The sequence below is a fragment of the Hippichthys cyanospilos genome, chromosome 3, assembly GCF_059441005.1.
Source record: "Hippichthys cyanospilos isolate Australia breed blue-spotted pipefish chromosome 3, RoL_Hcya_1.0, whole genome shotgun sequence".
NCBI classification, from domain to species: Eukaryota; Metazoa; Chordata; class Actinopteri; order Syngnathiformes; family Syngnathidae; genus Hippichthys; species Hippichthys cyanospilos.
Window position 1 is genome coordinate 9,936,972 of NC_142371.1, and position 26,839 is coordinate 9,963,810.

The 26,839-nt window shown below is 39.4% G+C and overlaps 1 protein-coding gene and 1 long non-coding RNA gene across 4 annotated transcripts in view; one reads left to right on the plus strand and one right to left on the minus strand.

Moving 5' to 3' along the window:
* zfpm2a (zinc finger protein, FOG family member 2a) overlaps window positions 1-26,839 on the minus strand; it is a 136,415-nt gene that overhangs the window by 31,586 nt on the left and 77,990 nt on the right. For all 3 annotated transcript variants that reach the window (XM_088411081.1, XM_088411080.1, XM_088411082.1), the window contains one exon: window positions 18,669-18,780. In XM_088411081.1, the coding sequence (XP_088267207.1) occupies window positions 18,669-18,780 (112 nt within the window). The remainder of the gene's footprint in view (window positions 1-18,668; window positions 18,781-26,839) is intronic.
* On the plus strand, window positions 1,346-10,157 carry LOC148425721 (uncharacterized). Its single transcript, XR_015865141.1, has 6 exons — window positions 1,346-1,459; window positions 3,436-3,754; window positions 3,836-3,870; window positions 4,698-4,730; window positions 6,166-7,303; window positions 7,432-10,157. It is a non-coding gene; the product is annotated as an uncharacterized LOC148425721 (long non-coding RNA).

Here is a 26,839-nt window from a genome sequence, read left to right on the forward strand (position 1 = left end):
AGCGGCGAAGAGAAGCGGAGACAAGATATAGACATCCATTTTTTTTTTTACACTGACCGACTGTGGAAAATGTTACATTTTCTTAAACACTTTGCAAATTTCATGGTGTTGTAATGTCACTTTTAAATGTTAATTAGAGAAAGTTGGGAACTCTGAATGTGCTAATTTTTTGTGCTGTAGACTTTATTGGTGGGGATTCAAATGGCATATATACTGTATACTGTGTGTGTGTGTGTGTGTGTGTGTATATATATATATATATATATATATATATATATATATATATATATATATATATATATATATATATATATATATATATATATATAGTGAGTGTAAAATTTGTAAGTGAATTTTTGAGTTTAGTGTACTCTCTGTATTACAAGACGTTCAAACGATCTTATGTTTCACACTGCACCCACTGTTTACATGGCACAAACGACAGACTGAATGTGCCTTGCCTCTTCCTGGTTCGAGTGTCACCCTTCTGTTAAAACGTAATATCAAGAATCTCTGTGGTATATTTGGTATACTGTATTTTGAGTTGTAATGTTACCCGTAGTTTTGTCACGCAATGCATGATGGGTAACGATTTGAACGATATAAACATACAATACAGTCAGCAACATAGTACAATATTAATGGACAGTATACAGAAATCATATAAAAGATCAAAACTAAGTGAAAAGAAATTAAACAGTTGTATTAAAAAAAAAGTACGTTCACTTTTTTGTTTGCTGTTACAGGTAACGTATCAATGTACATGTAAAGTCAATTAAAAATGGTTTAAAATTACGAAGGGTCTTAGAAAATGTGGCCTTGTGAATATGACATTTACAAATTATTAAAATAAAGTTAGTCATCTAACTCAAATACTTATTGTTACGTTCAAATTTTGTGATGATATCTCTTGGCATAATTGTTATGAAACGTCCAGTTGTATTTCAAATAAACATCTCAATGTCTTTCCAAAACAAAGATGTGAAGGGACAATGACAAAACAAATGTAAAACTGTTTCGGGCTCAGTGTTGCAGAAATTAAAGTTAACCTCAATTTCAGCAAATTTGGAAATAATTATATAACATGGGTAAATGTTGTTTAAAATCTTAAACTGTATTTCTTTAATTTTGTTTGAAATACAGAATTGAAGGGGTTTAACCATGATTTACGCCAATTAATATTGTCTAATTGTGAGTTCCAAAAAGGTTTCCCTCTGGGTGAAATCTCGTTACAATTTTGAAGTTCAGTTCTTTTTATTACGACGATGTGCTATGCGAATAAAGAGTTAACACTATGTCGTAGTCTGGAGTATCATTGGCATATTAAGTAGCAAAGAATCGTCAAGGATATAATAATCTCTGTTTTTACATATACATTGTTTTGCGTATTTGCAAATATGGTTGCCCTTATTGTGACTTCTCCTCCTCCACCATCTCACTTCAAGAACCGCTGCCAAAGGTAAGCAAATTTGAATGAATCAAATTAAATTGAAATTGATGCTGGAATTTAATTGATTTGAAATCAATGTTATCATTTTACAATGTTATGTTTATAATTAATTTTTAGGGGTGTTTTTACAGATATGGTAATAGAATTTATGGATGTACTACAGTATGAATGGTCACACATGATTGGAACGTACAGTAACCTACGTTTTATATATGTATATATGTGTGTGTGTGTGTGTGTGTGTGTGTGTGTGTGTGTGGAGGGGGGGGGGTTTGATTACCCATTTAATTCCCTTTAAAATTATATACATGAAACTAGCTCGAATAATGATGATGTTACAGGAATTTGAAAAAATGTTGGATATAGAGATCCCTAGTTAGGAAGAAAATGCTTTAAAAATTTTGGCAATTAAAGTACTAAAAGTATTAAAGTACCCCAGGAAAAATACATTAACCTGAAACCTTCAGGAAATGTTGCGTGACATCTGGACAGTAAATTCATATAGTAAGTGAAGAAATCATATGCGATTTGAACACTTTAAAATCTGGGTAAATTCGAGCCAAAGTTGAATTTTCTTTGTGTGGCCAAATGCATTTGTGAAATAATCCATGAGAAAATTGTCACAGCCTGGCCACACTAAATGATAAATTATCTTTTAATTGACGCAAAACTCTTCAAATTTACCATTGCAATGAATTCACATAAAAAAAAAAAAAAAAAAAAAAAAAAAAAACACGGGTCCCAAATCTAAAACAAGCACAATTTAGCACATAATGCCTCACAAAACAAATTGTAAGCTTAATGATAAAATTTTCTTGGGGATGACACCTAAGAACTATTTTCGCCCAGATTTATTTATTGAGATATCAAACTTCCTCAAATTGTAAAGGGTTCAAATATCCAGCTAATTTCAGTGATCACTCAACACAAACTAAAGGTTTAGTCGATTTCTTAAATATTTTTACAAAAAAAACAAAACAGCACACGAGGAAATGATGAACCTGGATGATTATTCAGAGCTGAAATCTATTACAGTATAATATAACAGAGGGACAGCCGCGTGCAGATACTCCGAGGCCATTATTTCCACAGAGACATGGGTCCCAGGGTATCCAATATTTCAATTATTTCACATGGAAATAGCGTAAAACGTTATCATGTATCCACATGCAGTTTTAGACATCTGTAGTTGCAGGGCTTCAGTTAAAAAAAAAAAAAATCCCTGCAGGATTTCACCAATAATAATCGGACCAAATGCAGTTCCGAATCCAGGTGGGCTAAGAAAAGAGGGAAGAAGGGGCACTGTGTAATTATTTGGCACTTACAATGTCCTACACTTCAGTCTTGGGAGTATGGTGAGCAGAAAATCTGTTTACTATGGAGCTGAGTTCCTCTCTCTTCTGTGTGGATGAAGCATTTGAATAATTCATAGAGAGTGCCATCGGCGTATGCAATGGAAAAGTGTCGCGGAATATCTCACCAAAGATGGCATTCTCCATTATGTGCACTGTGCCTGCTGTGCCCACCTGACATAATGTAATTGGATAAGTCAGATGCTGAATTTGGAGAGGCTAAATAAGCCAAAAAGTCTGTGCGATGTGCTAATTGACTCAATAGCAGGTACAGGAAAACAATTTACTGTCTCTCTTTATTGTATTTATCATCAACACCTCATTACTTTTTTGTGCAAAGACAAGAAATAGTGGAATACTGCAGTGGAATGCTTCCTTATAAATGTGTGTTCAATATGCATGCCCTCTCCCAAGTATAACAAGGCATAAAAAAATAACTCTTGAATTAGAATGCTATTATTCTGATTGGGTTCAGCAAAGTTGTTTTTGTTGTCATTGTTGTACTCCTGGTGACAACTTGTCTCATTGGGATGTGGCTGACTGAAACTGCGTGACATGTGCTTTACATATCAAAACGACGGAGCCTTTCATTTAAAGAGGCTTCTTCTTCACAGAAAACATTTGTATTGACAGGTAAACCCCCGGAGATTACATATGGCGGTCTAATTAGTCCGTCCCCGTGATACAGCATTTACACATTCCAACCAATGGGTGTATGGAGGGAGAGCGAGGCAGACAGAGCCAACATTCCAAGGAGAGAGAGGGTGATGGATGTGTCGGCCGTGCAGCTGTAGAGAGGAGTCGGACGCTTGCTTAATTCTCGACATGAAATATTGCCTGTGGCCCTCCGCTGAACAGACCTGCGTGGATGGCAGGAAAGATAGCTCGCATCCCTCCGCTCAAAACAAACAAACAAACAAATAAAACCCCAGAGACCCTTGACCTGACAAAAGTGAGTGCAACTGATAGTTTAGTAGCATCTCCCCCTCTTCTTGCTACTCACTCAATCGTTTCTTGTTACCTTTCGCTTCAGTTTCACCTTGTGACGTCGATGCTGTCCCATCAAAGGTAATGCTTGCCAACTTCACATCGCCGTCCTTTTTAATATTCGCCACTCTTAAAAGAAAAGGGAGGTAATGATAAATCTTTATATTTGCCAGCTAAGGGCGTCTATCTACTGAACAGAATAAAATTCAGTCCAAAACACTGCTGCTGCGCGCATTAGGTAGCTGTGGGTTTAAGCCTCGTCCGCCATGATCAAACCAGGATTTATGAAGCATCATAACTCCAGACAACATCCAGCGGCTTATTAATTTTATATATTTCTGTCTATTCCCTGATATTCCAAGCCTTGACAGTCACTCAAGATAAGCCAAAAGCGTTCTGACAGGATGGAGTGTGTATATATTTTTCACTGCTCTGCCGCTACCCTCCATTTGAATAGCTTTAGGAATAAAACTGTGTAATTTGTCGGTGGTTTTTGTCTTCACGTGTAACCTTCCCACATGTATTGGCCTTTAAATCAGACTATTCCGCTGAGGCACAAGAACTAATCAAATAAGGACAAGGAAGAAGGTCAGCTGCCAACGTGTGCATCTACAATATGCAATCAGTATGTTTATTAGAATTGGCTATATAAAGAAAGAAACAAATCGGAAATGAATGATTGATTCCACCTGAGAATCCCACTTACAATTGCTCTTAGGGGTTTGGTGGAGCCTCCGCCGATTTGTTGTGACTTCATGCACTGTCTTGTTTTTTTTTGTTTTTTTTCTTTGAACAGGTTGATGTTCGTACCCGGTTCTTTTGTGCACCAGTATTAAAAATGACAAATTATACCTATGTCTTCAATTTTGGAAAAAAATAGCAATTAAAAAATCATTTATTTTTCACAGAAGAAGGCTTCAGTGAATGTGCATATGATACTGGTGAGGCTCAGTACCAACACGTTTAATAATCACTGATCGAGTCAATTATGTTTACAATACCTAATCAAATAACCAGGCTTTCTGTCCCCCATTCGAGTGGTTGGTATGTCAATGGATCAAAAATGTTATACTGTATTTAAATATTGTAATTACCCCCCCCCCCCCCCCAAAAAAAAAAGGGGCACATTCAAATTAAACATGCCTTTGAATAGGCATTGCATTATAACACTGAACAAGATTAATATTCAGAAGCCAAGGTATGCAGTTTTATTTAATCAATTATTTACAGAACTGTGCAGAGTGCTGCTTGTGATGTTACAGTCCATTCCTGATATTGATTGGCTCCCATGAGGCGATTTGCATAAAGTATTTATTTAGTTTGTTTGTTTTTTTTCGGCCAAGAGTTTTTCATTTTTGGGCTTTAGTTATGGGAAAACATTTTTATTTGAGGGCATCTCTAGTCCAAACTGTAAGAAAATTTAAAAATTCTAATTAAGCCCCCTGTAAAAGAGTATTATTCATGAGCATTTCACGTACAGTGGACCCCCGGGTTACGGCGTCCCTGGCTTAAAGTTTTTTCAGGTTACAAAGTGGAGTACTAAGTTATTTCGTCCCCTCTATATGGCATTTTTCCCGCTTTACGGCATCAATAAGTCATGACCTATAGTGTTGGCTGTGTTTATATTGTTTTGCCTCCCTCTTCAGGTTTGCCTCCAGGTTTTTTTTAGGTCAATTTTCTGTTTGCGTCAAACTGCACGCGCTGCAATGCATCACTAACATGCTGGTCTGCTATTGGTTGGCGTCATGGTGTCACTAGGATGCAGACATGCTAAAGACTTGAGTGCTTACAAAATTGTATTTATTGTGCATTTTAGTGCTTAATTCAAACTTTAATTGGTTAGCCGTAGGTCCCAAGATTGCTAGTGATGTTAAACGTAGAAGTAAGAAGATGATTAGTATGGAAACAAAGCTGGAAATAATCAAGTTACCCTCGCTAGGGATTATGGCCGCAAGTAGCTCAAGTCAATATCACTCCAAGGGAAATAAAATTTCTTTTTTTTTTTTTTTGTATTTATGATGTTATTTAATTGTATTCATGTCTATTATTTATAAGCAACACTTACAATACTACTTTTGCTACCAATTTTTGATATGTATATACAATTATGATGTTTTTACCATTTCTACTTCTATTTTCTATTGCCCGCCATATGACGATTTAGCCTCGGGGTCCACTGTATTAGAATTATGGCATTCCAAAAAATCTTTTGACATTGTCAATTCAATTCAACTGGACTGGGGGTTGAAAACCATGATCATGATAAGATTTGAAAAATTACAAATATAATAGATTTTAATGATGAGAATTTTTGTAAAATTTGTATTGTAATTGTAACAGTTTAAAATGGCGTGTGCCCCAAATGGACAACCTTAGGTCCACAAGCATGTGATGCTCTTCTGATGGTCCACCCCTCACATCTCCTGCCCTCCACACTCCTCGCCCAGATGGCCTGTAAGTACGGCGTCCAGACGGAGCAAATAACCGGCCGGCAGTGGCTATCACACCCAGCAGTCTCTGACAAAGACCCTGGCCAGCCACGGTGACTGAAGCAAGCAGTGGTGAGGAAGCAAGCAGGATGTAATCTCTAGGAGCTGTTGATAAAGGGAAACGCACAGGGTTTGGGTCAAAGGGATTAAAATGGTGGAGGTGCTGGGTCGAAGAAGAAGAGGGACTGTGGAATCGTGGCGGGAGCAGCGGGCGAGCCACCCCATAACAGTGAGTAGCGTGGAGATTACAGGGGAAATGGTGCAAGGGGGATTCCTGTGAGGAGATGGAAAGAAATAACTCTCTGTGGCATCGGAACACAGTATTAGTGGCCACCAGTTAACAGTATGCAGGCTTAGCGAGCTCAGGGCATCGGCCAGTCGTGCGCTGTGTTGCCGGTAAGGTGACACTTGGATGCTGAAGAAAAATAAAACGTAAACTGGACTTGTAATGGCAAATACTGTAAGTTCTTATGATTGCCTAAGTCAGGGAGCCACTCGAACTTTGTTTCAGCTCTCGCTCCCTGTGTGACTGCGATTGTTTAAATATTGCCAATGCCATGAATAGAAATGACATTTTAAATTAAGAAGGCCGAGTGAAATCAAGAGGGGGCCGCCGAATGTTTTAACTGAGCCTTTCACGCCTATGCAAACCCCACATGGTTTGGATAGAGTTCTATCAACAAAAAAACATGTCATTCACCTCTCCGTGAAAATAGGGCAGATAGGAGACTGAAACCTATCTCGGGCGGAGCCAAATACTGTACCCACGGCTTCCATTTCACAGTCGGCGAGAGAGCGGAGTTCAAACGCGTCTTACATCATTTTTTCTTTCACGACGGCACCCAAAGGCTCACTTTCCAGTTCTCTTTCAAATTGAATAGACTTGTGTTTCTAGCCGTCCAGCTCTCTTCGAGTATTCTGGCCACCGGAGCGATGAAAGATTGGTTACTCGTCACTGCTCGGGGGAGCACAAATGAAGTGGCTTTGACGGAGTTAAGAGAAAGACTGCACCAGTGAGAGAGACGGTGGGTCTCTCTTTTTACCTCCGCACACATACGCACTTTTTTTTTCTTTCGCTTTGCTCCCGATGCTTCTTTTTGTCTGTCCCGTCCTCACTCTCCCGCTCCCTCTCTTACTTCCCTTGGGCCTCCAGGATGGATGGCCCTGTCTGACCAGGGCGGCACTGATGTCTGCTCTCCTACACTTCTCTACCTACAGCACGCCTGTCTTCCTCCTCACCGCAACGTTCACTCACATTCTTTTCCATGGAAAAGAGGCAGCCATCTCCGTCAACCGGCGACACTCGGCATAGTTCATGACAAGTTGGTAAACCAAAGCGAGCACCTTATGTTTTCACTGTAAGCAGTATTATTATAAATGTACAGAACTAAATTTCACATTATATTGAGGCTGAAGCCGGGAATAATCATAGCTTCTACAGGTATTTACTATACTCTCTCAATTTGAACAATTTGATGGTGATCCACATTAGGTTTATTTGGCCTTGGCAGGGGCCTGCACTTTGCTGATTTGCTGATTGCCGTTCTATGTTTTTTTTTTTTTTGAATCAACAAGAAAGCCCCAAAGGAGCTGCACACATTTTAATGTGAGAAATAGTGTGAGCGTCATATTACCCACCAAGGCTATAGAATGCATTTTAATATTGCAGATAAAATTATTTTTGCTTCACCAATCATGATATTTACCTTATGCGTTTTTTCTTTATCGGCATGTTTGGCCAACATATACGTTTATCAAAGTTACAGCAAAGTTTGCAACCAGTTTGAGATGCACAGTAAATTTGGTAGCGGCAACGCTATTAATGAATAATGTACTCCATTGAAGTAAGGAAATGTAATGCACACTTGCTATAAAACAATTGTAGAGTACATGACCATAGCAACAACACTGTAAGTAGTTTTTAAATAACAATGTGATCAGTGAAAGCTAACATTGTACTGTACCCTGGTCAGTTGTAAAACTACAGTGTCACTCATATAATCCAGTGGTTATTATATTTCTATATATGTCACTCATATAATCCAGTGGTTATTATTTTCTACACTTGTTTTAAAAATAAGAATATTACAACATTACATTATTATCATTGTTTATAATAGTAGTTCTCAAAGTGGGGTCCACGGGCCCCTGGGGTCCTTGGCTTGACTGCAGGGGATCCATGAAATAATTTGGCTTATTAATAAAAAATAAATATATTTGTTTTCATTTAATTTTAGTCTACGTTAAATTGTGAATATATTCATGACTCTTAAAAATGATTACATTCTAAAAAATATGGATGACGCTGGTTGAATTGATTGCTTTATTGAAATTTGTCAAATAGACCCACATTGTCATCAAAGAGCTTGATTTTTTTTTTTAGTCACTAAGTATTTGGCAGCAACCTGTTTGGGGGGATTTGACCCAGTTTGTTATGGGGTGTGCAATTTCCAATTTTTATTTTGTAAACTTTAGGGTGGCTGAAAAGAAACAACCATACTTGTGAAATTGAATATGTTGCTCGATAAAAAGTGCACTTATGTTTGGCCTAAATGATTTTTCTCAATTTTCTTTTCTGTAATATTCCGATTTGAAATCTGAACAAATCATCTAAGACAGCGTCAGGCATGAAATAAGTATAAACTGTCGAGTTGAAATAGTAAATGACACTTTGTGACGGGATTATTCAAATGTCACACACTATATGTGTCAAAAATAGTTGTTGCCTCGCTTTTTACCATTGCCATTTGCCACTGTGTTCACTGCTTTACCGGGGATACAATTGCTAAGATCCTTTGACCAGATCATCCGATAGAGCGAGTTTCTGATAAGGTACTAATGTTAGAGGTGGCAGAGAGAATAAAAACAATGATATCACACTGATACGCTTCTTTAAAGACTATGGCATTCTTCATGCAGGTGGCTGTGCAATCAATAAAATGGATTAACTGCAAAGCTACGTATAAAGGTTATCAACAAGTTCTCCTGCAAGAACATACTGGCGACCCCGCAAAACAATTTTGTAATGTGTTGAGCTATTTTTCTCAGGAAAATCAGATTATGATTTGCCCAACCTGAGGATTAATTTTCAGAGATATATGTTATCACAAGAAAAATAGAAGCTCGATGTGAACCCTAGATGGCTTGAATAGTATGGCTGCAACTATTCTCTTAACTGCTTCTCTCATATTAACAGTCTGCATTATATGAGAGTGCTGCATATGCTGTTTCATACGTAGGCCCCCTATTTCATCAATCTGATGATCCTGCTTCACCGCATTGTACGGAAATCATTCCCCACAGAGACTTCAATCATAAGCCATTCCATAGGCATGACTGATAATCAAAACACATTCACCCTATAGTTCAGTTTTTGAGGCTTTTTTTCTATGATCTACCGTGAGCATTTTTGGTGAGGAAAAAAAATAGAGCTAAAACAGGGTACGTTGGAAGCACATTTGTAGCGGTAACTCAAGGACACCTTACTTGCTTGTAATAATGGCAACACTCAACATTTATAATGTACATTGTTCGTAAACATAATTACATTTGGGAACTTGCTGAAGTCACACAACCTGGTGTGACTGAATGCATAATGCTCTGTAATCTGTTTTCCTTTTTTTTTTTCTTTTTACAGTGTTGTTGAAGCTATGCAGAACGCACTGTACAAACCTGAATATTTTTTTAGCCAATACAAACTCCAAATAGTGACTCTACTTGCTTGCATCTTGAAAATTCTATCCCGTCACTCAGACGCAAATGTTAATTTGAATATTCTGAGTACCTTTCACTGTTCTTATTGTTTTACAATGTAAAGTCATGTGTTTTGAATCAAGTGATTTTCTCTATTTTATTGTTCATTACTATTTTTACATTGTGTCCTGGGCGAGAAGTGTGAGCTTCAATTTTAAATTTTGTGAATTCTGTCTCACTGGTGCCTCTTCTAACCGTTGCATTGAGTTCAATTGTGCGTTTCCTGTATTGTCAGTTACCTACAATTTAAAGCACACATTGTAAATAAAAGCAACTGTTTGTGGCATCATAGAAGTAACTTTTTACTAACTATGTACAACCAATTACAACATTAGAATGATAACTTTAATTGACCAGAAACATATCCGCATCCTCGTTGTTTATATTTATGTTTTCTTTTAATTTTTCCTTGTCAGGCTTTGTCATGTGACCTACTAATACTACCTTCGTCATCAACACGACACATTGAGCACCCCTCGTCTAGGCGTACTTTACTCAGCAACTCCAGAAGAAAGTTTTTTTATTGCTGGCTTGTCTGCAGGAAAATGTGCATTTATTTGAAACAAAACGAAGGCACACCAACTTTTGAAAAGGAGTCTAATACAATATAACAATAAGTTGCTTCACGTTCCAAATAATTTTCTCTTAATTTGAAAAGAAAAATCTACCCTCTCCTGGGGCAACAATTAAAGGCATTATATCAGGTTTGGTATCTGCAGACCTTGCTTAAGCGAAGTGCCTTCACGTGCTCCCAGGGGAAATCGCATCCCGAAATTAAAAACCGCTGCCCAAGTGAATCTTCCTTTGCTTCTTTTGTTTTTTGCACATGTGGAAAAAAAAACAACACAATCATAAAGTCGTTCCTCCACCTCCTGCAAAAAAACAAAAACAAACCTAAAGCAGCTTGGGGGAACAGGACGTTGCTTAATGCTTTGTCTCTCATTAAAAAAACAAAAACAAACAAAAAAAAAAGTGTCGTTTGTGTTTTTGTGTGGCTGTGCATTTGATCTGACCAATGGCATCCAAAAGCAGGGCTTTATCCTAAAGCTCAGTGACAATGCTTTTCACACCTACTTGGCACAGCAGAGATGGGGGCGGCAACTAGGCCTGAAAAGAAGGCTAAGTGCTTTTAGAAGATATACACTGAAGGAACTCTTTAATTACTGGCTCAAGATCCCACAGTAGATTAAAACGCGAGCTGGGGCTCATTTTCATATCTGCAGGATTTTTCAATGAATATAAAAATGGTCATTGATTATGCCGTTAAGAGGAAGAAATATAAAGCACATATCACATTAACTTGTGGTGATTAATGTAATAAAATGTGATCTTTTACACCCCATCTGTAACGAACAGATTCAATACCAGAGAGACATGCTCCAAATATTAAGAAGCGGCTCCTGAAAATCCAGTTAACCACTTCACTGTTCAAAGACAGAGCAAGTAATAAGAAAGTAAGGTAGTAAATCCAAACGCAGCCAGTGAGAGCAGAGCGAACATGGAGGGATGAGCAGCAAAACAAAGACTAATGCGTCCTTTTAACCTTTGTGTCTGTGTGTCTTTGCTGCTTTCTCTCTCAGGCGCGCAATGAGCCTTCCGGAATGATCAATACCAAAGCATTTCACATCATTGATTATACCATTATGGACACGCTAAATGTGTGACACACTCTCATGTGGGAACATTAACCACTGCAGCCAGGGAGAGCAAAGTGGAAGCGGTCTCTTCAACTGCTGTTTTTGTTCCCAGTATTTTTTACCTTAAATGTGGTGCTTAAAGCGAGTTCAGTGCGGTCCAGGTACTTCACTCAGATGATTATAATGCCACGAGGGTGCAATACATCATTCTTATTAGCCACACTGGAGCACAAAGGTATCATAATTAATGGCCGCAGCAGGATTGAACGCTGCCCTGACATGGAAAAGTGGGCCTACTTAAGCTCTACAAGGCATTTAAATATGCAGAGTGAATGGCACAACCCAAACCCTCCTGCTCGAAGGACAGCCCACGCTCATTAGCCTGACACCCTCAATGGCACTGATACAAGGGCGACCGGCTATTCTCGCAGACACGCGCGGAAGCTGATCACAAGCACATCCTCCGCAAAATGCAAGAGCACACGCAACGGTGAAAAAATCTTACCTATGAAAAAACAATTTAGTTCTCATCAGCGCCCATCGCTCCCTTTACATGCTCTCCCCCTATTGTTGTTTTTGTCTTGGGGTTTAGCCTGCGGTGAATGCAGATGGACATTTATGTGTCAGCAGCCATTATGTGAATTTTCAGTAATGGCGTCTAGTGTGTGTGTTTGTGGCAAATGTGGGTGCAGTGCCTGAGCGTGTCGTCTGGTGCCTGCGCTATACAGTCTAGCGGGGAAACAGCCTTCCCAGCGGGAGAACAATGCACATAAAAGGCTGCTGGAGGAAGCGTCTGGAGCTGACGCCTTTCACATGCCGCTGAATGGAGCAGCCGCAAAGTGGGACTCTGTGTGTATGTACATGTAACATAGACACGGGATGAAAAAAATAATACATGTTGGACTGTATTAATGAGGTGAGGCACGGACTGTTTAAATGTCATAACAAAGCCCGCTCTGATTTCATCTGAATTATGCTACCCTGCACCTTCAGTCCCCTCTTTCCGTGCCCCTTTTGTCTCTGCAAAGCCCGTTTTACAACTTCTCTATTACAAATGTGCAAGTTTCAGCTTCAGAACCGACTATTTCTTTCCGCCCAGCTCCGAATTGAGCCTGACCGAACGGAGTTATCGCATGGCTCAGTGCAATCAATTATTGTTGCAGCGGAATCATTAATAATTTCCTAATGAAAACGATTCTGTTGATCTCTCTTGTCTTTTAATTAAACATAATTAGTCGCCTGCTCTGAGCTGCGGTGGGGACTCCTTTAGGGTACAATTTTGTTTTAATACACTGATAATGGAATTTCTACATTGTGTCAGTTGTTTAGTTATTATTCAGTCACGCCATTTTACTATGTTCCAAGATAACAGATCATAAACCCTCGCATACCCTGTTCGCTGCAGTCCTTTGAGAGGGTTGAATGTTCAATTCTCACTCGTAGGATGCGACATACATTTAAGGTTTCATTCAAATGAGAAAAAAAAGCAATGCGAATGACTTCCTACCAAAAAATTACGTGGGCATTAACAATATAGAGACAAAATGTGCCACATGCATCTACACGGGCCGCGTTAGGTTATCTTATGCCTAGGAGGGTTTCAGTCGGCTAGCAGCGGTTATGAAACGCGTCTGATTGAGAGGACTTAGCGCCTGTGAAATAACACAACGACTCAGCGAGTTGGCTAATTCTCTGTCCGGGCTATGTAAAAGATTTTAGTTACATTGGGCAATTTCCATAAGAACAATGGGCTACGTTGCACTAGAGACTTGTGGAACATGGTGGATCTGGATGTGGCCTGACTTAAGAGGCTTACAGTGTAAGTTTCGATGACCTCTGAATAATGCCACGTAATATGGTCATGTTACTTGTGTATACTTTCAATGGGCGTAGATATCAGGTAGGAATGCCGCACTGGTATATGTGTGTTTCTTCTCAAATAAGATTCTACCACTGCTTGAGGAGATTCTTCCACACAGATGAATATGGCTATAGGTCTTGGTGTTATTTAAGCACAGTTCTTCAAGGAATGAGTTACCATGTGATCAGAAATGAAGAATAACAACAGTCATATGCTGGACAGTTTGACACAACTAAAAATCTTCCAATCAGCGTGTGTATAGACTGAGCCTTTGTTAAATGCCTCCAATTTTTTTTATTTTTTTTTCAGCGAGTTTATCAATCTGGTGTTTATCTGCACAGAAAATTCCCAACTGGTTCCTATCTTTCTCTCCGGGTCCCTGCCTGTCATCCTCGCTCGCTCCTGGCGCTCCACTTTTACTGTAACACATAATTACTCTGCAGACTTTCTGCCTGTTTCTAGAACTTCTGTGGTTCAAAGAAATTGTCAGAGTGTGGAGAAGAGCATTGTGGGAGTTCCAGGTGGATTTCTTGATAATGAGAGCACAGTGGTAGAGTTGAGCATTTTAGTAATGGCTGGCTGCTAAGGCTCTTCATGGGAGTTTAATGTAAAACAAACACGGCCACAGTGACGGCCTGAGAAAAGCAGATATTGCCTTTGCCACGATGCCTCTTCAGGGCTATTGCAGCCTCTTTTTTTAACGAATGAAAATGAGTCACAAATAATTTATATTCGTGAATTTGAAACATGCCTCGAACAGTGAAGGTTTTTGCCTACCATGTGTTAAGGGCTGAAACTTTCCTATCAAAAACATATCAAGTAAGCCACAACAAAGGACAAGACGTATACAAAAATGTGTTACGCCTGCATTCACTTCAGTAATGATATTAGTAGTGCATTAGTGGAGCCTTAATAGTAATGCAGATCATACTTATTTATAAATGGCATGTAATGGAGGGATGCACAGAATGCCGTGCTGTCTGATGGAACTGGACATTTTAAGCTCAATTTGTAAAGAAACTACTTAAATAAACTTTTTAAAAGCTACAATTATGCTGACATACAAGCCTCATTTATTTTCCATTTTTAAAAATTGTTACAGTACATATATATATATATATATATATATATATATATATATATATATATATATATATATATATATCTCATCGGTAATTAAAAACAAATGTGAATATAGTCAGTGTGGAGTTCACATCTGGTTATTTTGTTACACCTTAATGCCCATCTGTCATGGTGATGATTATAGGCATTTCCATAAATTTTTTTTTTTCTTTTACATTGACATCACAGCTTCCCCTAAAATCTAACACGATATACAGTATATTGTTATTAGCATTATTTATCTAATTTAAAATAGAGAAGTATGCTAGTAAATGGTACGTTGCAAGAGTGTAACATTTTAGCAACAAAATTATAAACAACTGCCCCCCCAAATGGTTTGTTCCAGCCAATTGGGCTCTATGAGCCCTATTTTCCCCTACTTTCATTGATATGCGGACTGCATAGCTATGGTGTAAGTAGTAAATATCCAGCTTACATCAAAATACACAGTACCTTTCTAGAGTGCAATTTCCCCGAAAAGACTTTTTGCTCCCAGAGATCAGACAGTCAAATTTTTAGTTGGAATTACTCTTAATAGTTGACTCACTTTCAAGTTTGATTTTGTTACTCTGTTTGGACCAGGACCAAAGGCAATATATTCTTTTTAGATATTATGTACTCTACACATTAACTGGTTATGTAGAACATTTCTTACTTATGATTCAGCACTTTACCAACATTATTATCATTCCCAGTCCTTATTGTTGTGAAATTTAATTGTAGCTTCTTATTTAAATTGTCACGTGGGTGTTAGCTGACACTTTTTTCTAGCTAGAAAATAATTCAGGGTGTCAGAGGCAGCATTATTGTTTTGCGTCTGCATTGAAATGAAAGAAGCCCGCTGTGCGTATTTTAATATTAAAGCCAAGCGCTACAGACAAAAAGCTGGTTCACAAATGTGGGAATGAAATTGTATTAAATGAAATTGTATTAAAATGTACAAAACAGTATTTTTTTTTCCTTGTCTAGCTGGGGGTCCAGCACCCCTAAATCTCTGATCCTTGATCACCACTGGTGCTAATTACCAGTGACCTCATCAAAGCATCCTCCTACTTGTTCCACCCGCCACGCCATACAAATATTATGTACTGTATATAAACACAGCACAACTCACAAGCTTCTTTCAGTTGAATCTCGTCCACTCTGATTTATTCCAGGTTGACTTTTTTTCCTCACTTGTGAAGGTATTGGGGGCAAATGATGAGCAGTCATTTAAAGTGCAGAGCAGAAATCACAGGGCAGAATAGTAAACTTTAACGGCTCAAGCCAATCAACAGTCTGATACTTCCCCATAGATTCATAATGGCAGGCATCCAAAGTGAAAGGCTACTATCTTCGCAAGCAGCCATAAAGACAGCCGAAACCACTGAAACGTGAGCCAAAACATATTCTGCAAGCATACTGCGCAGTGAGATATTCTCTGTTTTCCATAAGTAACACATCTCAAGGAGCAATGAAGCAGCCGACAGAGGGGAAGCAGCGCAGGGTAAAGATATAAACAATCTGGTCCCCAGCTTTTCAAGGTGGGAGGAAAGTTGCAGTTGGACTTCGAAGAGAGGACGAGGAGAGCCTTTAATCAACCCACACTATAATGTTGATACTATGACATTCTGCTTCCAAAATTGTAACCAGAAGACCAAAATTCAATATTGCATTTGATGCTTTGCGTCTTTTTTTTTTTTTTTTTTTTTTTGCAGCCTCTCCTTTTTTGCAGCCTCTCCTCTAAAGAATGTGCACACACACACACACACACACACACCGGCTGCTTCTGTGATGTTGTACATATTCAACTTCTGCGACTAGATTTAAATTAATTTGTTGTATTCTGTTATCAAATATCAGCGTTTAATGATTCGCTTGGAGGATTTCCCAATAATGAACTTAACACAGTACAATACAGAACAACTGTCACACGGGGATGTGTGGAGATGTCATTGTGTTTAATTTAATGAGGTCGAAATGAAGTGACAAACAAAGCAAATGTGAGTGACATACATAGCTGAGTGAGTGAGTGTCGCATGTGATGTTCATCATACGTGTATGCTTCACGCATGCTCTCTCATCTTACACGTTTAAGGAGTCGCAGCGATTGTTCGACTCAAACAAAAAAGATGCGGGAAATCCCGTTATTGCACCCTCATTTTTGTTTCATACAGTAAGTCTGCAAGCAAAAAGATTAGAAGATTTTAAAGAAGTGCGTAATCTCCTTTAACAGCTTATCAAAACTTTGTGCTCTTTATCACCAGATCATTAAAGTTAAGTAGCCGGTTAAGAGGATAACTCCCCAGTGCGGTCTAGTGATTAGTAGATGAGAATTGGGAGACTGAAAATCTGGGTTGCAAATCCCACTACTGCAACTTATTCACTTGAGGGGGAAGACTCCATTTCAGCTTTGTGGGTTATTGTCAGGGGGTTGATGAGGGTGATGAATGATAAATGGAGCCTCATTCTTTCACCCCGTGCTACCCTAAACATATATATCAGTTTATGTTTAATTTTTTTCATAGATGCCGCATGCGGGAATGCTGACATATCCTGATTTCGAACAACCAAACGGTAGTGCGGGAGGGATAAATACATACAAGTTGCCAATGGTTATCACCTGCATGAGGGTGTCCGATTACGCTTTCGTCACAAAGTGACAATCTTTTGAGAGAATCACGCTTCCTTTTGAGCACACAGACGTTTCCATGTTGTTGAGGTGCCATATTTCAAGGGAATAAGAAGCGCTGCTTTGATTGGAAGCAAATATAGTCACCAATCTGATTATTCTTGTGTCCACACCCACACAACGGTGCAAACTGCATTTTTGTTTAAATATGTGTATCGGTAAAATTACCAGTACCCTTTCTTATGTACCTCAGCTTACCTTACAGATTTATGCAACTCAACACACAGAAAGACCTTTGCAACATTTTCAACAAAGAAATGAGTTTATAGAACTCCAATAAGATTCTCTTATATTGTCCCCCATTTAAAAACAACCTAGCAAATACTTTTTGTTTTTTGCTTTGTTTCATTGCTGCCCTTAATGTTAATAATTTACATTTTAAAGTTGTTACAACTTAAATTACTAAGTCAATGCACAAATTGTTATAACAAGATTATATGCAACCCTACTAGTCTAAAGACGGATATTGTGATTGTGGAATACACATTACACAGGACCCCCCCATTTTTATCTATTTTTTATCTATTTCACCAAAGGCTGTACTGTAGACTGTAAATGACATCACAGTTACTCTAGGCTCAGGTAATGACCAATTCTGGCTGCCTTTTTTTGGAGTTTGGTTAAGTGACATTGTTAAGTTGAGCCCTGATTGGTTGTTATTGGAGCACCGAGCAACAGTGATGACAATTTCAGGTGACAGCAAGCAGCAAATTGACCCTTAATTTTGCTGCTAAATTCATGTTCCACAAATGCAGTATTGATTGGAATGCCATGCAAACATACTGTAATACAAACATATGGTAAGTACAATTTTGGCATTGATGTCCTCTTCAAGTTATTCTTTTTTTTACATTGTAGTTGGGTTAGCGATTTGCATAGCAGTTTGAGTTTTTCACAACCTATATTCACCAGTGCACAGTAGAAGAAAATGAACAAATGAAGCAGTAGCATCCCTATCTCAGTTGTTCTTTATCTCATCTGAGACAGTATAGAAGAGGAAGGGGCGGGGCATTAATTACAGCGGTAAAATCTAAAGACAATTAACTTTCTGTGACAAGTGATGTTTCTCGGTTCTTAATCGGATTTTTAATAATATAAATTACTTACTGGTTGTGAAAAACAGACCGTGACTGAATGTTCATTCAGTGTTGGGTGTGCTCACTCCTTACCATTTGCCAGTGTATGTGTGGCTCAGGGAAGTGCCAAAGAGAGAAAGTAAAAGAAGACCAGGAGACAGGCAACTGGGAGTTGAGTGGATGGAGGATTGTCTGTGTTTTAGCGGCGATGCAGTGCTGTGTTGTGTTGCGGTGTGGAGCGATAACACGATTCTAGTGTTGCTTTCTTACCTTTGCTGTACACCACACAGTTGTTTTTGTTGTCCTCTGCTCCCTGCCAAGTCACATCCAGCAGCCACTTGGGGCCGGCGCTCAGCACCACCGGGACCGTGCTCTTCGTCTTCTGGAAGTGGACAGATAACAAATATTAATCATTTGCCTATTTTGGTGATTAGGGAAACACTAATAACAAACCATTTATGCCTCTGCTGCTCTGAATGGTCGTTCATACGCAGATAATTCGAGAAACTATACAATCCTTCCCGATTTTTTCTAAACATTGCTTGGATGTGGATATATTGGTCATGGCCTGGTGACAAAAGGCTGCATTTGTGGTTGGAAAGGAGAACAAAAATTGTGAAAAAAGACTATACCAAAAAAAAAAAAAAAAAAAAAAAAGCTTTTTAAAATCAAACACTGCAAAGAGATTTAAAAGAGAACCTCTGGTTCCACTGAAATGAAGAAAGTATGAAGAAAAGGAGAGATGACTTTCAAAAAAAGGAATGTAGTGTTCTGCAGTGCACTTGGGGCACATTGTCCCAGGCTATCAGCTGGATCTCACTATTTCCTGAAACAAGTAGGGAAGAATTTAAAGAATCAGTATCTATTTCAAAGGGCGATTGAGGGTAGAGCTTTTATAATATGCTGAAAAATTATACTGAATGTGTAAAGTCATTTTTCTTCTTGGTCAGAGGTCAAACATGGGTTTTTTTGAGAGGAAAAAGAAAAGAGACAGATAGCGTACAACATCCTCTTAATAGGCTTGCGTGCGAGTGCCACACTATGTGCTTGCTGCATTTATTCAGCTATCATATGCTATGTTCGCTTTCTTTTAGCGCTTCTTGTAAGGCTGTTGTTATGCGCTAATGCACCTGAGTACAGATATCTATGACTTCAAGGAAAACTGCCAGTATTTCAATGCAATTACTTTTTGACCCCGAGGCCCTTCTTTATTTGGGTGTTGCAAAAATATTAATGGCTTGCAAAAGTGGGTTGCTGTGCAATCTCAACTCTGTCTATCTGCATAATGCAATGGAAAATAAACCAGTCCTTTCCCGTGCTTTTTACTTATTTAAGAGCATGGCAACAACCTTCAAGGATGAATGCAAATGTCACTTGAGCATGTTAAAGGTCTGAATTGGCACAGATATGCACATAAGATGAGTGCTGTGCTGGGGCAGTCTGTCTGTATGCCCCCTCCTTGTCAGCCCCCCCACGCCATCTCTCTTTTTACAAACTCTACCCAGCCACAGGCGAGAAGAGAAACGGATGTTTTAAAGAGAGAATGGCGGCGAAATAACACAGAAAAGATGAAAATCGGTTTACGATTTTGCAAATCAAAAACAGACTCCAAATGAAGACGTTATATTTACATATGATTCCCATACAGTCTATTGGGCTACAGAAACCGCACAACTGAACTGATAAAAAACAGACAGTAAATTGCGTGGCTGATAGTCTTATTTCTTTTCTTGGCATCATCTTATCCCACCTTGGCAGCAGATGAGAGAAAGACGACCTCTGTAATTTAAGTCATCCTGGATTTCACATTTCAAATTAGCCTCACAATAAAGTCCTCTATCTGGCTAACCTGAAAATCTCACACCCTTGTCAAAGAAGCAGAGCAGACTGGCCGATTGTTGCTAGGACGACTATCTGAAATGGGAATCAGATTAACCCTTTCTTAGATCTCCAGACTGGAGCCATCTCTTATTCAGCAGCGAGAGGCCTTTCTGCCATCCCCCAGAGCCTTTGGGAATTTATGATATTCCAGCTGCTCTCGATGTAGCCGACGTAGACTGAACACCAACCTAACTTGACTTCTTAGTGCTTCACGTTGTTCTCACTTTTCTTGCCGTCCATCGCTTCAATTTTGTAACAGCGAGCGCTACATATTAACGAGCGACCCGTCAATTCCAGTTTACTTTGTTTCACCCTTTGTCGCAAACAAGTGTTGACAGTTTCTTGCTGCAGATTTACATAACTCATCCACAGCAACAAAAGTGTGCTTTGGAAGCATGCATGTAGCAGCCGCCACAAAGACAAAGAGATGCGCAAGAGCAAGTGCGGGCAACATATTTAGGATTAAGATAGTGTGGCGTCACTGCAGGGAGGAGTGTTTGCAAATGCAAATGAAAACATTTGTACAACCGGATCAGTTGGCCTTAGTGGCTACTATGCAGAGAAATGCGGACTGACAGGCAGAAAATTACAATTTCCATGAAGCGGGGACAATATGAAGAACCGGTTGTAGAGAAACAAACTCACCCTCCACGCAGCATATACAGTACTGTACTGGATGTTTACGCAAATGCTAACCATACACGATATAAGGGCTTGATATGATTTCTCATTACAAGCCAATAAAAACAAACTTGATAAATGAATGGATGAACCTGCACAGTTCCCGGCACACACGCGCACAAACAAGTTGTGTCTTGTATATACCCACCCTCTGCCTTCACCTCAGTGGTTTCAATACTCTCTTGCTTTTTTTCCCTGAGCTCTGTTACCTTTTCTCGTGTAAGAGATACAGCCACCCAAACAGTGTAGTCAGCGAGGAAGTGATTACAAACTGATGCTCCAAATTCGCCATAAAATAAAAATCAATATTTCCACAAGTTGCTGCAACATAAAAGATAACCTTCATTGATTTTTGGAGACTTAGGCGTCTGTGATAAAATCTAATATAAATTTTCAGCCACACGGATTTGGATCAGAGGAGAGCAGGGGTTGAACGATAAGTTCCGTGCACATCTCTCAGAGTTGGATTTTTTTTCTCCCTCCCCCTTCCGTCTTCCAAGGCAGGGCTGCACTATTTATAATTGGCCCTGTGCGAGCAAAAGCTTCTATCAGGAATCTGTTCTAATTTTTATTACGGAGAAGCTAAAGCCTGTTCCAGATAATTTGGAAATTTCAGGGGAATTGTGATAGAGCTGATGGCACAGCCGGACTGACTCCAGAAAGGAGCTAACCTGTAATAGCCTCTGTGGCTGCGCTGATTAAATGTTGCCATAGATGAAAGACCTGCCATCACCGCAATAAATTAACCAATCACACAAATCCCAAGTCGCTACTAATCCCTCCTTGATACCATGATCCTCTGATCAGCTGAAGGAGGTAAAGAAGAAAGTGTCTTGTGACACTCAGCCTGCCTCTAACTCCCAGCTTCCCTGTGTAAACAACAAGCTAATGATATCGCCGCTGACCATTTCGCCACCGGCGGCTGCTCTTAACCCGCTCCGTGGTCAGGGCAGGTGAAATCGATATCAACCTCGGTGGGAATGATTATTTTCCCCATGCCTTCTTCTCTTGCTCTCTCCACCAAGGTCACTGCCTGGCACTGGGTCCATCTTCTGATCCCGGGGCTGCAGGATTTAGACAACTGAGAGATCAAAACCGCTCTGTCGGAATACTCATTACATTTGTTGACTTTCAAGAGGACGTATTACGGAAGATGTACTTTATAATTTTTGAAATGCAAATGCTCGGGTCCCTGGGGTGCTTGCCCACCCATCAAGTGGGAAATTGAATTTGCGCCCTTCCAAAATGCTGCCTGTGAGTGAGTTGTCCCGAATTCAGCCCACTGTGACCTAAGAGTGATGTTAATTTGCGAAAAACACACCCACAATGTCTTTGGCAACCAGGGTAAGGATACGTAGATCCACCACATTCACAGTACAGCTAGACATCACTGGCTGAATCAATACACAGTATCAAAGCCTGAAGATAAGCAGAGCTGGTTTTTGCCCAAATGAGCATTGAAAATGAGGCTTACTTGTTTGCTCGGTTGTCACGGTAACTGAATACGTACAATGAACCACGTACAATTATAACCACATATTTGCTGATGAGCATTCACAGTTTTGCAGATATTTTTGTGACCCTATTTTCCATTAGTGACTGGAAATCTCAATTAAACCTCAAATCTCAAAATGTATTCCTTGTTACTTTCAGTTTCATCCCATCTAATATCTATTATTTATATACTGTGTTATTATTATTATTATTACTTTTTTTTTGTCTTGCTGAAATTCGTATGTTTCTAACCCTCACAGATGGCGATGTTGCCTTGGAGTGGAGGTAGGGGTGCTAGCATGTTGAGTCCAGAGGGTAACAAAAGTCACTGTGAAATGGCAAGTATGAACACGCCCCACATTGTTTTACTGTGGTCAACGCTATCAACAAGGTGCTGCATAACACTTCAATTAGTTGACATTTTTTCTAAGCAATTAAAAGACGTGCATTTTCCACAATACGGTGGAACTTTAGCTCATGAATGACCTTTTTTTATGAACCGTTTGGGTTCGGGTTAGGAAGTACAAGTAATACGGACAAGAAGAAATGTCATTTAATTTTCAGTGAAAACATTACCTTGGTTCATTAATGTTTTGGGTTAAAAACGGGGTCACAGAACGGATTCATTCGTAACCTGAGGTTCCAGTGTATTTCAATGTCTTTAAACTTTGCGTTTTAATCAGCTACTCGCGAGCCTTTTGGAATATGAAGCAAACTTGAAACATTATGCCAGCAGCAGTATACTTTCTCATTTCACAAATGCCCCATGTCTTCGAGATTACATTAGGAGCACAAATAAGAGAAAGAAGCTCATACAGTGATGGCGGGTTTATTTGTTTTCCAACATGAGTGTGAGGATAAAGGATTTGTACCTGTTTTACCAGTCAGTTTACAGGAGACAGCACATTCACACCTTGATAACGTCCATTGCAATTAGTTGTTCACTGCGATGAGACAAATTGCATGTGGTCAACTGGAAATTTCATTAAGAGAGATTTTCCTCTAGCACTCGTTATCGCCGCACGTTTTAATATTTTCTTAGCCTCAAGGATGGATGGGTTGCAGGGGTCTTTTTTTTTTTTTTCCAAATAATTGGCCAAAGCTAACCTTGCAGCCTGTAGTATCTCACTCCTATTCATGCTCTGAAAAAATGTATAAACGTGTATGGGTGGTTAAGTGCTACATAGTTTTCTTTTTTTTTTTTTTGCTTCCAGAAATAAGGTTCTCTGTCAGCATCGGACACAAAATGGGAAATGCCTCATATAAATGGCCACGGTTACATCTGGCTGAGATGAAAAGATACCTACGTAATGCTTCAATTCATTTTACACCCCCTCTCCTAGGCTATAGCATCTGCTGCTGGGAGACTAAATAACAGAAATATGCAGGAATTGCACACTAATTCCCTTTAGAGATAGATCTTGGCTGGTGCCCTGTCATAAATCAGAGAATTTCGATATGAAATGAGGCAAGCTGCTCTAATCATTTCTGCATTTCAAATTGGATCACTGGCTCAATCGCTTGGCTTTTAAACTGCTTGCCTAAGAGCAAATGTGAGGTGGGAGATAATTCAGCTGAAATCTCTGCCTGCTCTGTGCGGCAGTTAGTTTACTGCTTGAGTGCAAGAGAATGCTACCCCCGCCCTTGCCTTCGCCCATCGTTCTCTTTTCAACTTTTTTAAATTGACTTTTCATTTTAAAATCGATTAAATTGAGAGAGTCACCGCTGTTCCCAGAATCTTTGAAGGGACACACATGCTTTTGCGGTTGATATCATGGCTGCGCTATAAGGAATAAATATTTTCCTCATTTAATTCACCTTTTATCCCATTGGTGGACTCTAAGCATCAAAGTACAAATGCAGCGTTAGGCTATTGCTTATTTTCTCCTCACTGAAATGCCCACACAAGGTTGTATTTATATTGAGCCTGGGTGGCAAGGCATGCTGTTCACTCTGCTCCAGACACACATTAAGTGCTACTAAAGCAGACAAATGAGCCCTTACCCAAGATTCTGCTTACAATACAAGGACGAATCATCAACAGTACATCTCAAAACTATATTGTTATCTTGAAACATGAGCAAATTCAAACAGGAAAGAGCGAAAGATTAAGGATTAATCGTCAATAAATAACGGTTATACACATAAATAAAAATAAGAATGTATGACAGAAGACTCCACTTATAAGAAACACCTGAGACACTTTAAGGAGTTCTTCTAAGTCGAAAGTTTGAAACCGAATGAAGATGGCTCCTTCACTTTCTACCTCTGCAACCATCTTCCTCCCCCTACCAAACTGTGCAGTGCCCTAAATGTAGCGGCACATGTTCAATTTCAAGTCTACCAGCTAGTTCTGTGATGCCGAATTTTTTTGCCCCAAAATACTTTATTTGAAATGTTAAACAAGAGAGAGGTACATTGTAATGCTTGTGCTGCAGGTCTTAATCATGTCTTGAAGGTACATGTTCAAACATGCACTTCTGCTGTATTGCTCTGGCCAGAGAACATCCCCCGTCGCTTCACTACTCACCGTTTGAATTACAAGAAATTTCCCATTTGAATTCGATTGGTAAGGTTGTTTGATCTTTTGCATGTACTCTATGTAAGGGCTGTCTGGCAGAGCATGCAGGAAGAAGTTGTATGAGGGGCCATAATAGGAAACTCTGAGCCAGTTATGTTCACTTGTATGGATATTAATGCAGTCCCTGCGGGCCAGGGTGGCAGGTGACATATTCTCAAGACAGATCTACCCTTTCCTGGTTGGGAATAAACACATGGCTATCCCCAGAGAGGATGAAATGGAACTCAGGAGTCAATCAGTCAGTTGGGGTCATAATAAATCCCTGGCCTCATAACTGCACACATCAGTCAAACGCTGTAAATATAGACAAAAATAAAATGGAGGGGACGATTCTTGAATAAAGTCCTTGACTTTAGATAAACCTCTCTGCCCCCCCTAGGTTTAATATTCTTTTGAACTCCCTTCTTTCTCTGTGTGACTCAGAAATTTCACGTTGTATTAGAATTGCATCCCTCTGTGTGTGCTTTTAGATTTCAGGAGACTCTCTGTGAGCATCCACTCTCACTTTTTGATTCATAAATTGGGTTCCACATCTACAGAATATCAATTAGGTTCAACTGCAAAAATCCCTCCAAAACAATGAAGTGAACTACAAGGAATGCATGGAAAACTGAATTTCTAGTAAAGAACAGATGAACAAAATGTCCTCATAGTGCCTGATCATCTCCAGCGTACCGCAGCGTTCTATAGGTTCATCACTCGGTGCACTTAAGGGAAATTGCATCTTACTTAATCCACTGTAAAAGACCAACAATATTTACACCAAGTTAAGTAAATAAGATAACGACCTTGCCCCATACTAAATGCATTAGACGTGAACTCTCTTATCAGAGTCTCAGCACATGGACTGTTAAAAGATTGAATCCCTAGGTTGAAAATGGTCTTTGTTACCCAATTAGTTTGCTGACGACCCCGCGGTGTAATATTCTGCTTTGACAGCCTTATACTTATCCAGCAAAAGAGACTCATTTGTACCATCGGGGAGTGAATGGACACGATACAGACCGTGTTGGACTATGGGACTATGTTTTTTCTTATCTTTCATAAAAATCTTTAGTTTTTTCCATTTTAATATTGTTTGGAGTCGCTTGTTCACCAGTCCAGAATTATTGTCTCTATGTACGATCCGCTGACAGCAATGCTCAGATCCGAGTGCTAAAGCCAGGAAAGAGGATACTTACCGAGAAGGTCTCTTCATAGTAAGTTGTGAGGTACATCATGGATACTTGACTCGTAGTCTTAGGACTGACAAAAACCAACAATGTGAAATACTGTATATATATTTTTATTCCGCTCTGTTGAGGACTTGGAGAAAGGCCACACAGGCACACAAAGAACACACCCAAACCACACTACTTTATCGTGAGGTGACCAGTGCACCGCAGCATTGCCCATAAGAAGGGCTTTCCAAATGTAAGCAATCGAGAATTATCTGCAGCACTTGTCAAGGAAGTTGTTTTAACATATCTCAAGAATATCCATGATGCCGACAGATGGAACAGCAGCTGGCACTGCTCAAACTCATTTCATTTTTCTGTTGCTTAGCTTTTTCCACTTTTCCCTTTGCTTCAGTGACGGTCTGCTGTGTCTTAACACGTTGAATAATCATTCCTTTGGAGACGCATATTGCATATTGTCCGAGTGGGCAATGTGTGTGAAGGGAGCTCTACAGTAAGTTTGGTTGAGTTTATTGAATGATAGGCCACGGCATTAGGTATACTCGGATCCTCACCGAATTCTGGACAAAATATTTATAACAATAAGAATGTATTTAATGGACACTGTCAGGGATCTAGTAAAAACA